At 37.2% G+C, this 16,014-nt stretch overlaps 1 protein-coding gene across 1 annotated transcript in view; it reads left to right on the top strand.

Moving 5' to 3' along the window:
• LOC306879623 (gamma-aminobutyric acid receptor subunit gamma-3-like) overlaps positions 1-16,014 on the top strand; it is a gene marked incomplete at both ends in the record, with an annotated part of 126,322 nt that overhangs the window by 74,754 nt on the left and 35,554 nt on the right. Inside the window, one exon of the mRNA XM_079432720.1 lies at positions 6,218-6,438. Coding sequence (XP_079288846.1) covers positions 6,218-6,438 — 221 coding nt within the window. The remainder of the gene's footprint in view (positions 1-6,217; positions 6,439-16,014) is intronic.

Genomic DNA, 16,014 nt, shown 5'->3' with positions numbered 1-16,014 from the left:
TATAATCTGATTGGTCTTCACCTTTTTGATTTTATGGATTGCTTGTTTTGCTTGTTCCCCTCTTAACTGTCTTGCCAGTAGAATTTCCGGCTTATCACCTAATTCGAACTGCTTCTGTTTCAGTTTGAGTAGGAGGCCCTCAATTCTTTTATCTGAAATAGAATTGTATTCATATTTTAACTTCAAGATTTTGTTGTAATCCTCTTGTGATCCAGAGCTTCTCTATATGCCTGTTCAAATATCGGAGTAAATTTTCAATTTCTAATAAACTGTTATTATTTTTTTTATTTCTGGCTGCTTCAAATGAAATAATGTGGCCTCTTATGACTGCTTTAAGGGTGTCCCATAAGTCTAAATCTGAGACCAAGCTGTTATCATTGGAAAAGAAAAATTAATCAAGTTTAGTCCCAATATATTTTTCAAAAGATGGATCCTTTAGATTAGAAGATATAGATTGAACCGCCAATGATAACTTCGCTTCCACAAAATATCCTTAAATTGAATAGAAATGGGACTGTAAACCGAAATCAACCTATTATGATACTGTGTATCAATTATATTAGGCACAAGCTCAGAACTAATCAAAAAATGGTCAATCCTAGTATAGGATTTATGTACATGAGAGTAAAATGAAAATTCTTTATCTGTAGGGTGTTGCAGCCTCCAAATATCAACCATGTTCCTATCTTTAATTAGCCTATTTAAAATCTGAGTGGAATCTATGGTAGGAGGTGGCTTCGTGGATGATCGATCCAGATATGGATCTAAATAGCAATTGAAGTCACCTCCCACTATAACATTTACACATCTACATGGAATTAAATCGAAGTAACTTTTATCCCAATCAAAGCAGGTTTAAAGACTATTAATTAAGACTTATCAACTTGGATGTGGAGCAGTTGTAAAACACGTCTATCTTCTACGCTGCTCCATAACCCCCCCCCCCCCCCCCCCCCCAAACTTCTAAAGATTCTTAAGACACTAATATGTTGCATAGTTGTCAACATGTAATATTCACTCTCAATTAGATCATCCGAAGACGAATTGATAGAGACTAAACATGATACAGCTAGAGTGATATTAACTAGTGATCTATCATAAGCATGCATAAAATGGTGTACAATACACAAAAACATATACAAGAACAGTAATAATATACACAATTACCTGAAGATATGTGTGTTCATTCAAAGAAAGGTTTTTCTATGAATTAATTGGAGAAGATTCCATTTTATGACGTAATGTGTCTTTCCTAAGAGAAAGTGTTTCTCTACTTGCATTCCAGTGAGCAATAAAACAAGTGTTATCAGATGGGTTGCGATGAAACCAGGGGCCTGGAGTCGTTGACAGACACACCAGCACCAGTATGTGTATTAGGTGGGGGGTCTGTGACCATTTGTTAATCTAATAACTAATTGATTTGTTAAATCAAATGCAAAATTGTGTCTGATTGGTCAAAATGTTACAGCACAGTATCTTACTACTACTTACTAGGGGGTTAGATGTGGAGTGTTATTTGAATGCTCCCTGTGAGGCTAATATTACTTTTGATGTGAGCTAGTTAATAATTTCAACTGAAAAAAATTAATTGCTAGGTTACATTTTATTTTGATGGTCCCCTTATTCTAATGACTATAAGCAACTTTGTAACTACATTTCAACTAACTCTCATTAGAGTATTAAAGTGAAAGTGACATGACATACGGCCAAGTATGGTGACCCATACTCGGAATTCGTGCTCTACATTTAACCCATCCAAAGTGCACACCCAGAGCAGTTGCTCAAGGGCACCTCAGTCATGGTATTGAGGGTGGAGAGCGCTGTACGTTCACTCCCCCCACCTACAATTCCTGCCGACCCGAGACTCGAACCCGCAACCTTTGGATTACGAGTTCAGACCGAACACAGAGGCAGGGAAACACAGAGCTTATAAACATGGGGAAATCAACAAGGAACAGGTGAGGACTAATCAAACGGGGCTCGGGACTAATTAACTAATGATCACAGGAACGAGGAAGGTCAAATAGAGACACGAGAGGAGGGGAAAACAAGACACAGGACTGACAAATACATTATACTCTAATTATGAGAAATAAAATCCATTGTAACTTAAGTGGATGCAACGTGTTCACTGCGTGTTATAAATCTTCATACTCTTAAAAGCTATAACCACAAATAAGTAAATAATATAATACATTAAAACTGTACTTATGAATATTCATAAGATGATATAACATATATTTTTTTTATTATGCATTCATTATAATGCCTTAAGAATACCCTTATTATGAATATGGGCTTCATAGAAAGTGTTACCGAAGAAATTAAAGTTAAATTAAGTTCTGCCATTCTTTTCTCACCCTTATGTCATTTCAAACCTTGTATGCTATTTTTTGTTCTGTGAAACACAAAGTAGAAGTTTTTGAAGAATTGTTATACAGTTCTTACTATACAAACAAACAAACAAAAAAACACTAAAAACACAATAAAAGATGGTCACTATGTAGTGTTGTTGTTTGGAAAAAATTGGTGTCTACTGTTGTTCCCTGGAAAAATACCAGCATACCTATATTGTTGTAAAGACATCAGGGTGAGCAAATAATAGAATTTTCAGTTTTTGGTGAATTATTCCTTGAAATGAGCATACATTTTGCATTGACATTTACTGTAACTCTTATAGCACACAGCAATAGTAGATCTATAGCATTAGTAGTCGTTCCTATTGAAATGCAATTGTACACAATGGTTATTATCCTTTGAATCAAGCCCTACAACAAAGCCTGCAGCTTATGAATGTGTTGGCATACAACCACTGACATAAATGTGTCTGACAGGACCTCTAAGGAAAGGGAAAATTAGTTGTTTAATTTATTATTCATTAAATAAGTCTTCCCATTGCAGTGTACCACAAAGCAGGAACCTTGATTTTATATGCATTCTCCACACATTACCATTTCCACAGCCGTCCCGAAGGATTATCCAGACAAAAACAAGTCTGGTGGAATCAAACTATGGCAGACTGTTAATAAAATTATTTCAGTGGAAACCACAAACTGGCAAACCTGCAGAGTAAATGTGCAACCAAGTAAGGTATGTGAGGGCTTGCTTTATGATAAAGACATCCAGTGGGACACAAACAAACCTGTTGCTATGTTTCACCATCCATTTTTACAATGGCATACACCACTTATATACAACACAGTACAATAACTGTGTTCTATTGTGTGTGTCGTGTTTACTAATGTTTTGGCCATGTAATTCCTAGTTTATCACACCAGTAAAGCTTCTTCAGTGAATCTCTCCCGCATCGGCATCAGCTTTGTGATTTAGAGAGCACACTCAATACTGTAAAACATTTGTTCTTTTTTTCGGTATTTGATGCTTGCCCGCAACTTTGAAGCAGCACTCCAAAACCTAATTAATATAACAGATTGTCTAGCAGCACACAGACTGTGACAGTCTGGAACTCTCAACAACAAGAGAATGTTTGCACTCATTTCGTTATACAGGATCGTTCATAATCTTTCTTTTCAAAAGAGTAAAGTTAATGCTTAATTGTACTTTGTGGTTTATAAACTGCCAACAGTTTGCCTACAGACTCTCCCTCTATTGTTTACCATCTGTGCATTGTTTTGGTCCAGATGTAATGGAATCACCTCACATTAGTTCTGTTTATTCTGACGCTCAACACATTTTCACTTGGACGGCAATTAGACCTGAAGTGATGTTCTTTTCCGCCTACCTCTGAACTCCCTTTGGCTTCTAGAACAAAAGGTCACAATTATGGCATGATGGCTCTCATACCCACTGACTTGTGATAAATGAGACTGGTATTATAATGAAGAGACCCTCCTTTGGGGAGAGATAGCAAAAGGTCAAATGACTGTCAGGCCGGCTCAGGTACGTGGGGTTGTAGGGTGACAAGCACCATTAATTATGAAGTTGGACAATCAGTTTAGATTGGAGGAGGAGCCGCTAAAACAGAGTTTTCAAAGTTTTTGATGTCAAGGATTATCCACCCCATTCATAAAATATAATTGAATATAGACTCACATATTTGCTATACAAATGGGTTTTCATGAATATAACCTCATTTGTACTATGTGCGGAATAGTAACGGTGTTAATTAAAATACATGCTGTTTGCAAAATAAAATAATTGGCTGTCCTGACATTGTCCTAAAGCCAAAATAATTAAGTATGTATTAAGTTGGCAGTGCATCTTTTTTCTATCAACTCTTAGAGCAATGTTAGATTATATACCCGAAGAGAATCATTTTATAGCATTTTTCTCAACAAATACTGTTCCAAAGCAGCTTTACAGGGAATATTGCCTAAGAGCCCCCAGTGAGCAAGCTGAAGGCAACAAACGCAATGAGAAACTCTCCAGAAAGATACAGTACAAATACAAACTCTTATGTACACTGCATGTACAGAGAAATAAGTGTCTCTTAATAGAATACAATAATAATCTAATGACTATTTCCTTTTAAAAAGCAGAATGAAAAGTAGAATGTTTATTTATTTAATTATTGATTTATTGCATTTTTATTTAATTTTTTTCTGTACATCGCACCATCTTTTGAACCCCTGGGGGTCTGCTGACCCCAGTTTGAAAGCATTAAGAAATTCAGAGCTCATTTTGAATGTATTCAAACAAATATAAAGTCATTACTTTGAGTTTGGTATACAATGCAATGACATTTTAAGAGTCTCTGTCATGCAGCATCACAGATGCCCACATTTATCTTGCTCGTGGATCATTTACTGAGTTAGCGCAGGTCAAATTGATCAGCTCTGTGTGGAGGTTTGTGCAGACTTTAGTGGGGTCAGTGCACTTAAAGGCTGGCCGGTTGAAATGGCTGGAGTAAATTAGCTGGACGTTTATTAGGGCTAGATTCAGACATCAAAGCTGGAATAGATAATGAGGCCATTAGTCTTCCTACCTCAAATCACTCCAAAGAAGATCTTTTGCATACACACGCTGATGCATAGGCACATATTTTGATTAGACTGCTCCCACAGAATAGTTCTAATCGTGGCAAATGTTTGAAATGGAAATTGATTCTGAGCTATTTATGCACCATTTCAGATGCAGTGACTCTTACACTTCAGAGACCCTGTCAAACATCTGCATTCAAGTTCTGGTTATATTTACCAATCTATAATCCAGGAAACATTTACACCTAAAATAACATTCAGTGAGACTGCATATTAAATGCACATCCTCCATTAGGCGAACCCCATTATCAGCATTCGCTCTGACAGTAAAAACCAAAAAAATTACCTCCAGGGAATTATAATAATACCATAATTAATGTATTAATGGTATAATCTGATTTCAAAATTACCCCTTTTTGGAGGCTAATTCAGACTGTAATGGCAAAGAGCATTTATGAAACAGCTGTTGAGCTTTCAACAAACTCTGGCCTCACTCGCTTTTTGTTGTTGCTGTGTTACAAGGATCCGTCCTGTAAATGTCTCCTGCACAGTAAATCAAGACCTCCTGCCCCCAAAACACACTACTGAAAATATATATGAAATATCAGATGGCTTTTAACCATAATGTGATAATATAATAATATAATATAATTTAACCATAATGTTTTCCTCACAGGTTGCATGGGTCAGATGGAATATTTAACCACGTATGCAAATATCCAGCAGCCTTTGGGGGCGTCTGTACAACTGCTAGGATGACTTACTGTATAAAGCCAAAGAAATCCCTGAAAGTTTGTGGACCATGAGGTTGTGATTATGTGTCTCTCCCCACATTCAATTCCTGTGGCTCCTGCTGCCAGCTTCTACAGTGCCAGAACCTCATAATCCTTGTTAAAGTATCTCAAAGCTGACTTTGACCTCCATCCAAACCACAGTGGGATCGGCGGCACTCCATCACTGAATACTGAATAATTCTGGCATTAATTTAAGGGCTGATTGTATGAATTGTGGCTGCTGCTGTAAGGCTCTGTTTCCACTCATCAGAGCTGTTTAGGAATAAATCGCAGTGGGATTGTTTTAAGAGTGCTAAAGAAGACTGTTAAATCCAGGATTTATTAGAATGGGTTATATATTAAATATCAATTAACAATAATATATATACAGTTATTTATGGTTCAGAAGTGACCAGTAATAGAGCTACAATATATTACTTGGTCAGTATGTTATTCATCATGTTTGATACATGACTTTTTTTCTTTTCCTTTTTTTTTCCACAGGAGTACCAGATTGACATAATATTTGCGCAGACGTGGACGGACAGCCGGCTTAGATATAACAGCACTATGAAAATATTGACTTTGAACAGTAATATGGTTGGGCTCATTTGGCTACCAGACACTATCTTCAGAAATTCTAAGAGCGCAGATTCACATTGGATTACTACACCAAATCAGCTCCTTAGAATATGGAATGATGGGAAAATACTTTACACTTTGAGGTAAGCCATCTTTAATAATCTGATATTTGACTGTGAAAATAAATGAATAAAAATCCAATGTTATTTAAGATGAAGTGTTTTTAACAAAACTAAGCAATTATGTGGAAAACTATATCTGTAGGAAGATTGTTTATTGAAAATAAAAAATTCAGTTGCTTTCTTTACATATGGAACTTGAGCACACAGAATGTGCACAATTGTTTTAGAAGACATTTGAAATAAAAAGTCAAGAAGCATTTTCTTTACTGAAATATGAAACGTCTCTGGTTACTCGTGTAACCCATGTTCTCTGAATAGGGAACGAGTTGCTGCGTAGCTATGACGCATTGGGAACGCCCTCTGGGTGTGCCGATTGTCTGAAGCCCTTATAGAATCATGGCAATTCATTGGCTGATGATGCCTTATACTGGTGAACGCGCCATCTGATCCTCAGATTTCTCTGCCGAAAAAGGCCCCTTGTCGGCAGTGTGAGAAGCTTGGCAGCAAATGCAGCGTCTCGTTCTCTGTTCAGAGAACATGGGTTACACTAGTAACCCAAGACGTTCTCTTTCATAGATTCACTCAACGCTGCGTAGCTATGACATATTGGGAACGATATAGCAAACACGCCAAGCTAAAAACACTGCCTTATCTGGTCCGATTACAAACCACGGCTGGTTCAAGTGGATAAAACCCAGGAACCCAGAGCCGTGTCAAGATCCAAGTTATAGAACCTGATAAAATTGTGTGGAGAGGACCATCCTGCCGCTACACAAATATCCTCTAGGGGGACCCCTCTAAAAGATCTTGAGAGGAAGCCACACCCCTAGTAGAATGTGCGCTGAGAGGTGAAAGACCACGCACCTCATAAGCCAGCGAAATGGAGTCTCTCACCCAGTGAGAAATTCTTTGCTTCAATGCAGCAAGCCCACGACAGCCAGCACCTAAGCATACCAACAACTGGGGAGATTTTCTCCAATGGCTGGAGCGGTCCACATAGAGCTTCAAAGCTCGGACAGTGCAGAGCATGTGAAGTCTCTCATTCACTCATGTAAAGATTGAAGTGTGACCACCTGATAGCGAAATGATGTGGATAAAACCTTGGGAACATAGCCAGGCCTAGGCCGTCAGGTTACTTTGACCAGACCCGGAGCAAAGTCCATACACATTTCGCTGACAGAGAGAGCTTGCAAATCCCCAACTCTTTTCAAAGATGTTAGCGCCAACAAAAGAGTAACTTGAGAGTCAGAATCTGTTCTGGAGCTGACTCCAGGGGCTCAAAAGGGGCTTCCATTAAGCCCTCCAGGACCACTGATAAGTCCCAAGAAGGAACTCCAAGGGGGCGTTCTGGTCTCAGACGCCGAACTCCATGCATAAATGCAGAGACCAACCGATGTGTCCCCAGGGGAACCTCAATCCGCCTACAAAGTCGCTGGTGGGGCAATGGCCGGCCGCGGGCTCCTCAGACCGTGGTCGGAGGGGGATGAACTTGGACACTGCTCCTACTGGCGGTCTCCTTCCTGGGCAAGGAGCGCTCTCTGGACAAGGAGGAGGAGGGGGTGTTAGAGGAGTCCCGCGTCCTCCTAGGCATAAACTGCTTGAGGGCAGCTGACTGAGACTTGGCGGATCAAAACTTCTCTACCACCGAGTTGACCACCTCCCCAAATAGCCTAGACTGAGAAATGGGGGCGTCAAGGAGAAAAACTTTCTCCATCTCATGAATCTCCATGAGATTAAGCCATAGGTGGCGCTCTGCAGCTACCGAGTCCGCCATAGAGTGCCCTATAGCGCGTGCAGTGTGCTTAGTGGCTCTCAGGGCCAAGTCTGTGGCTCTGCGGAGCTCCTTGACTGCCTCTAGAGTCAGACCGCCACCCTCGTCCATCTCCTTCAGGACGTCTGCCTGGTAGGCATGGAGGATGGCTATAGTATGGAGGGCCATGCTTGCCTGACCAGCTGCCATGTAGGACTTTCTGATAAGGGCGGAAGTGGTCCTACATGAGTTAGTTGGAAGGAGGGGGCGGTACTTCCAGGAAGGCGCCGAAGATGGTGTGAGGTGTGTGGTATATAGGGACATTTTGTTGCTGAAAACAAACAATTGTCTGTCTTGTCAATTCAAATAAGGATCACCCTGACAAGGCCACCAGAGAAAAAAAAGTAAATTTTTAAAACCCACAAGCTTTTGACAAGGTCCTCATAACAACACTATATGAAAGGTACAAGAGAAAAACTATTTGCAAAACAGGATGTAATAATAAAGCAGACAGTAGGTCACTGTCAGTGATCTAGTTTCAGGATTCTTGCAACAGAGCGTAAAGTACTTGAGTGGTACTTGTGGTTTTTGTTTATTTTAATCAATTCTATTAAGCTAAATTATATTATATAAATAAACGTATATCATTTTATATATTGAAAATTATACTTTGTATAATGTCTAAAGAAACCTGTGAGGCAGGGGTTTTCAACTCTTGGTCCTTGAGGTCACTCTCAGAGTTTAGCTCCAACCCAGTAACTTTCTATTAATCCTGGCCTTACGAAAATTAACCATGGTTTCATTATAGTAGAAGTGTAGTAACCATGTTTTTTCGGCGTATTGATTACCATTTGTATGATCACAGTTTTACATAAATACCATGGTTAAGCTATGGTTAGTGTAGCAAAACAATGGTTAATTTGTGGTTACAATGGTCTAACTGTAGTAACCATGTGGTTTTATTGGTCCCAGTTTATATTAGGTGGACTTAACTACTATGTACTTTCATTTAAATTTAATCATTTGATACAATGCTCTTATTGTGTATATACTTGTTTTTACATTGTGCTTATATTTTAAAACCTCAATCGTTAAAGCAATTGCAAAAGTGTTTTGCAATACTATATGAACACAATAAGTACATTCTACTTATGTTTGATGTAAGTACATAGTAGTTAAGGCCACCTAATAAAAAGTGGGACTGTTTTGTTCGTAGTAAAACCATTATTAATCTTCGTAAGGGTTTACAGCGCCTGTGACCTGCAGTTGATTCCTGAAGAACAGAATTTTGACTTGTTCCGCAGTTTGTAAAAAACACGCGCGTGTTTAACATGGGTTTAAACGGCTAAAAACACACCTCTTCCATCTTTATTTGACCCTCTAACTCTAACACTCTCTATTCTAATTCTATTCGTCTTCTTTTTATTAAAAAAACACACACACACACACACACTTGACCCTCTATCAAGTGCATATTTATTCTCTAACTGCTAGCTTTTTTTGAAAGACTAACACTATAGCTTCCTTTTTTTAAATTCTGTCTACTTGTTTCTTTAAAAAAAAAAAACCTTGCTACGTGTACTACGTTAGGCTAACTGAGACTTGTCATAACACTTGCATGTTGTTGCTCTTTTGTTGGTTTTGATTGCTTCTATTGTCCTCATTTGTAAGTCGCTTTGGATTAAAGCGTCTGCTAAATGATTAAATGTAAATGTAAAGTAATGCGCTTGCAATAGAGCCTCAACAAGATAGCTGGAGGGAAATGTCAAGATGTTTGTGGTTGTTCTTTCAATTTTTTCAAGCGTTTAAACATAGCAACAAATAATTGTCAAGTGTATAATGATAAAAAGTCAAATGAAATTGAATTTTAAAGTAATGTTTAGTTGATACTAACACATACAATATGCAACAAAGAGTCTGTGATATGATTTTATCAGTCTATAATTAATTACTTCACGTGAATTTTTGACTTGATACTTTAGGCTTTTGAGTAAAATTTGGACACAACATCCTTTTCTCTGTACTTTTTAAACCCCTTTTGGTTAGTTTCAAAACCTCTGTTCCTAAATATGATTTCCAGTGCCTTTAATCTACTACCCAGACTGAGCAGACGTCACTTTGACATTTTTAGGCGCCTCTATTTCAGATTAGGTCATCTCTTTTAAAGTCCTTGATGAAATATCAGGAGCTGGGATGAATTTATGTCCACAGTTACAAATTTACAGCAAAAAAGTCAGCAGTTACTGCTAAAGGCACTATGTCAAAGAGTATTCTCTGAGACAGCAAAACACAGTGTTCTCTTCTGTTAAGTAATATTTATAATATTTGATGGGTCTGGGATGGGTCTGTGTTTTGATCGGAACATTTAAAGGCTTTGAAAATGTGACCAAAGATCAGCAAATCCGAACTCTCGGTGACATCCGCCTGTCCTCTGGGTCAGAGCTCCACTGTGAGACAGCCTTTCTCTGGTCTGGTGTGACTCCAGTGTCTGTGATGTTAAGGTGTGATGACACTCGTTTATAGCCGACTAGCCTAGTTTGGTTCAGTGGTTGGTATTTGTGACGGATCTGTTCAATAAGACTCTAGGCTAGGTTTAACCACAATTAGGCCAGGAAGCCACAGAACCTGCCTGTGATGTCATATATTATTTAGCAGCCCGCTACAAATGGGGCTTGTGAACAAACCTTTAGAAACCCTGCATGGGCAGCAGCAGAGTCCTCTGGTTAATCATTTATAGGGGCCAATTCACACTGTGAATGAACTGCACAACAACCTCTTACACTGTCTTGACTTTTTGGTCAAACAAAGTGCTTATGATTCAAATGGCAGCTGAAACAAATGACTGCCTCCTCTCTTGAGAACCATAAACAACATTATTTACCTCTTGTTGATGCAAGGAAAACTTTTAATTAAGTGGCTTGGAGATAGACCTCTGTCATATGGGGACTAGGTGACAATGGTACTCTCTTATTAAATTTCAAGTTATTCAATGAAATGCGAAAAAAAACCTCTAAATTCCATTGGGGTTCTTGGAAGTACTCGTGTCTATCCTTAATGTCTTCACTGCCTTTTAAACATTTTTAATAGTTTGTTTGTTTATTTATTTATTGTAATAATTTATTCTAATATCGAACACATATGACTCATACTTAACATTTATGATCCTATTTATTTCTTGCTTTTATTTCCATTTGTTTTTTATGCATAATTTATATAGATTTTATTTGATATATCTGTTAAGTACAACTATTTGTTCTAATACTTAAATTGTTGTACTCGTATTTTACATAGATTCTATTTATTTTTTTGTGGTCTTTTTAAATAATTTAACAATTATTCTGTTGTGTTGAAAATTTCTTTTAAAATTGCATAAATTATCACAATAGTGTTAAGATAAAGAACATATCTGAAACCACACAATTTCCTTTCTTCCTACCTTATTTGTTTTATTTTTTATTTTTTAATAAAACACCACAGAGAGTGAATGTTCTTACACCACTGTAGACATTACTAATGAGAGCCTTAATGTGTATTACAGTATATGCCTCTGGCAATTCTCGTTATAAATACATATGTATCATCATGGCAGACTGGGGTGCACATGAGAAAGTATCCTTTGCTTATTGGAAACTAACACTGTAAGCAAATGGTTCATACATTTTCTTCAGCAGTGTCATCTACACCAACAGAGCCCAAAGCTCATAGTTAACAACATAAAGTAACAAAATGCATAAAATCTGTCTTTCACATTTGAATTGCCCTCTCAAGCTAACAATTCCAACTTTGATTCAAAGTGAAAGTGTAAATATGAAATGGGCTTGTCACATGAAACTGTCTACTGTTGTGTTTTCATAAGTCTGAAACTTCTGCTGCAGTTTTCCAAATATAGTCAGATGAGTGGGTGTCCACTGAAGCCGACTCTGCCCTATATTCAAATCGGGACATCCAAACACACACAGCTACATTGCTAGTCATATCCTTTTCAAGCTGTCCCTTCAGAAAAGCTTACCCCAATGAGAACAACAGCAAGATCAAGACCTTGTCTGCTCATGTACAATCTTGATTTAAAGGCCATGTGTTCAAATAAATATACTGAAAGCTGGCATTAACTTGGCAAAGAACAGTGAAGAGCCTTGACACAAGCAAAAGAATATCAAGTCTGATATTCAGGACAAAATAACATGATTGCTTTTAAACTGCTGTTATACAACGATTACAAATACATTCATATTACATAACATCACCAATTCAAGTTTGGGGTAAAGTAAGTACGTTTTTTTTTTTTTTTTAATGTTTTGAATGTCACTAACGCTCAGCAAAATACACTAAAAATAATAATATTGTGAATATTATTACAACTTACAATAACTCTTTTCTATTTTAATATATTTTACACAATACTTTAGTTCTATGATGAATTTCCAGTGTCTTCAGTGTCACATGATCCTTCAGAAATATGCTGGTTTGGTGCTCAGGTAACATTTCATAATATTATCAGTGTTGAAAACAGTTTTAACCTCTTAAGACCCTGCGACCTCATATGAGGACATTATATTTTAGTGAATTGTCCTGTACAGAGCACATTCAGGGCTTTTCAGAGATACTAAATGATTGGATGTTTCACTATGGCCACTCCCTCTCCTTGGTCTTCAAATATGTCTGATATTCATTTAGTGACACTCTTAACGAAAAATGAAAATATTTTATATTTATCATTTAAATCTGTCATATAACATATACATCAGGAAAATGTTATGGAGTTTCAAATCAAAATATGACTTTCTGTTATGAAACAGGACGTTGATTTCATGTCCTCATATGAGGACACCGGGACTAAAAGCATGTTTATAACATAACAAATTAATAGGGAAATAAATTATGTTTCAATATTCTATTAAATATTATATTTTATTATGAAAATCGTGTCAATTATTACTCCCATTAGTACACTTCTTTTTTCATTACATGTTGCCCCAAAAACACATTAATATTTAGTTTATAGATACATTGTATATAATGAGAACCCGTTTATGGCCATTTTACACACATTTTGCAGAAAGAAAAATGGTATATCAAATCATTCTGTTATAACATAGTTGAAAGTCATCTTTATACAAAAAAAAAAAAAAAATCCTGAAAACTAAAAATGTATTGGTGATTTAAAAAATCTATTGTTTTTGCCAATGCATGTTCACTCATGTCTTTTTATTTTTATTTTTAAAGAAATTGAGTGCCGATGTCCTCTACCGAGGACATAGCATAACTTATGAATGAAATATCATTAAAAAATTTTTTTTTTTGAAATGCTCTAAACAATGCAAAGACATGAAGAAAAAAACTAAAACTTTCCCGAAAACTTTTTCCTCTGGTCTCAGGAGTTTAAGTGCTGCTTAAGAATTGTTTTGTGAATGCTATGATTCATTTGTAATAGAGCATTCAAAAAATGGCATTTATTTTATGTATTTATTCCATGGTCTGTCTGAATATCGGCTGGCAGGTATGCAGTATAACCATTTATACTACGGGGCCATCGAATGCTTGAATCTGATTGGCTGATGAACGTTAAGGTGTGCAATTATTTCCAGGGAAACGCAAGGCGAACATAGTTCCAGGCATCGCATTACATGCCCATATCACTTCGCCAAATGATTTGCATTATTTCAAATGTCCTTACAGCCTAAAACAGCAAAAGAACCAAAACCCACAACGACACTGGCCAAACAAATAAATATAGTAAACAATACAAACGACAGATTATATTCGTGTTTTTGCCACAACATTACGTTTTATGTACGGAAAGCACTCTCCCGCTCTCTCTCCCTCACAGAAAGTTTGCACATGTTAAAGGATTAGTTCACTTTTAAAAAAACTTTTGCTGATAATTTACTCACCCCCATGTCATCCAAGATGTCCATGTCTTTCTTTCTTCAGTCGAAAAGAAATTAAGGTTTTTGATGAAAACATTTCTCCATATAATGGACTTCAATGGGACCCAAACGGTTCAAGGTCCAAATGACAGTTTCAGTGCAGCTTCAAAGGGCTTTAAACGATACCAGACGATGAATAAGGGTGTTATCTAGCGAAACGATCGGTCGTTTCAAAAATAAATAAAAAAGTTTAAGTTTTATAAGCACAAATGCTCGCCTTGCTCTGTTCTGCGATGCGCGTTCGTGACGTCATGTAATACGCAATTGCATTGAAAAGGTCACGCTTGATGTAGGCGGAAGTACAGAGTCAGTGTTTACAAATGTGCGGAAGGAGGACCATATACACGCATTCAAATGTCTTTGTGTCAGTTTATGGTTTAAAATGCCCATTTCGTGTGCGTATAGTGGGTGTTTTAATATTAAAAAGCCTAAAAGAACATTTTGGATTTTACGTCAACCGTGACATTTTCAACGTAATTGCGTATTACGTGACGTCACGAACACGCATATGTATATGTGTATATATATATATATATATATAGAGAGAGAGAGAGAGAGAGAGAGAGAGAGAAATATAATAACAATGAAAATATCAAAATAATAGAATAAAAACATAATAACAATATAAACTTAAATAAGCAGTGTAACAAATAATAACTTGTGTGAACATTTCATACCACAGTGTTTAACACACACAGGCTGAGGGTAACTGTGGTAGACAGTAGGGAAACACACTGAGGTCAGACATAATACACACATTCTCTCTCTCTCTCTCTCTCGATCGCTAATTCATTCAAATAAATGTGGTCTTACCACACTATTTCATCTCTGTGTCTGATTTGAAGCTGGCAGAATGCTAGTGTTAACGAGCCGTAACTGACGAAAATAACTGTCATTTATTACCCATTTGGTCAAATATTGAGCTGCAAAGACCAATACAAGTTTTAACTTGTCTATAACTTGACCATGGAATAAGCTGGATAATCAAGGCTAGCCATGCACTAAAGGATTTTAACGCAGGACTTGGAGGCAAATAACCACCCAACGCGAAGCTTATTTATTGTATTGTTGCTTTTAATCAATTTAATGAATATTTGATGAGTATTTTAAGTATTAATTTTTTTCTAAAAAATAAAAAAAATTGCATGAGTGCAGTATTTCAGATGAAATTTACCAAGTTATTTTTTTCCCTTCCCAGTGCATTTTTTTAAGGAAATATCAGCACTCTTGGAAAGCCGCTTGTCCAATCAAATTAGAGAAACAAATGTAACCATTGTATTAAGCGATTTAATGAAGAGTTTTCTGTTTTGTTACGTAGTTAGTATTCGCCTCAGGCCCAAACATTTTATTACATATAACTTTCCAGACCTGTGCTAAATATACTTTCAGATTCACAAGTGCTAATGAAGGTGGAGTTTAAACAATGACAAAAACAACAACAACATACAAACAGAGAACAAGCAGTTAAGTATTTGGGGAAAACAGGCACTTGGTTAATGCATCTCAGGCAGAGCGATGGCCTATTCAGGTATCTCTCAGCTGCCTGAAGACCAGAGCGTCTATTTGGACCAGAGGAAATTTCACAGGCCAGTGGAGAGACTACATCATGCCATCTCCAGCACTCCGTGAAATATTTTCTTGGCAACAGGAGAAATAGCACTGATGCTGAGGGGCAAATTCTGCGGATAAAGCCAATCTGGAACAAAGGCTAACTAGATGCTCCCATATGGAGCTCATGATCGATATTCAGTGACACAGCAGACATGCAGCAGTGGTATTTAGGGGGAGTGTGAAGGGAAAAGGGTAGTGCAGACTACGAAATGTCACTCGCTATTTTAATTGCAGTCGTCGGAGCTTTGAAGTAAACAATGCTGGAATTTGTGAGTGCTGTACGCTTTCTGAGCTGCAACACGCAGAGCT

Source organism: Barbus barbus, assembly GCF_936440315.1.
Source record: "Barbus barbus genome assembly, chromosome: 13".
Taxonomy (NCBI): Eukaryota; Metazoa; Chordata; class Actinopteri; order Cypriniformes; family Cyprinidae; genus Barbus; species Barbus barbus.
Note: the sequence above shows the minus strand (reverse complement) of the source record. Positions and strands in the feature narration are given on the sequence as shown.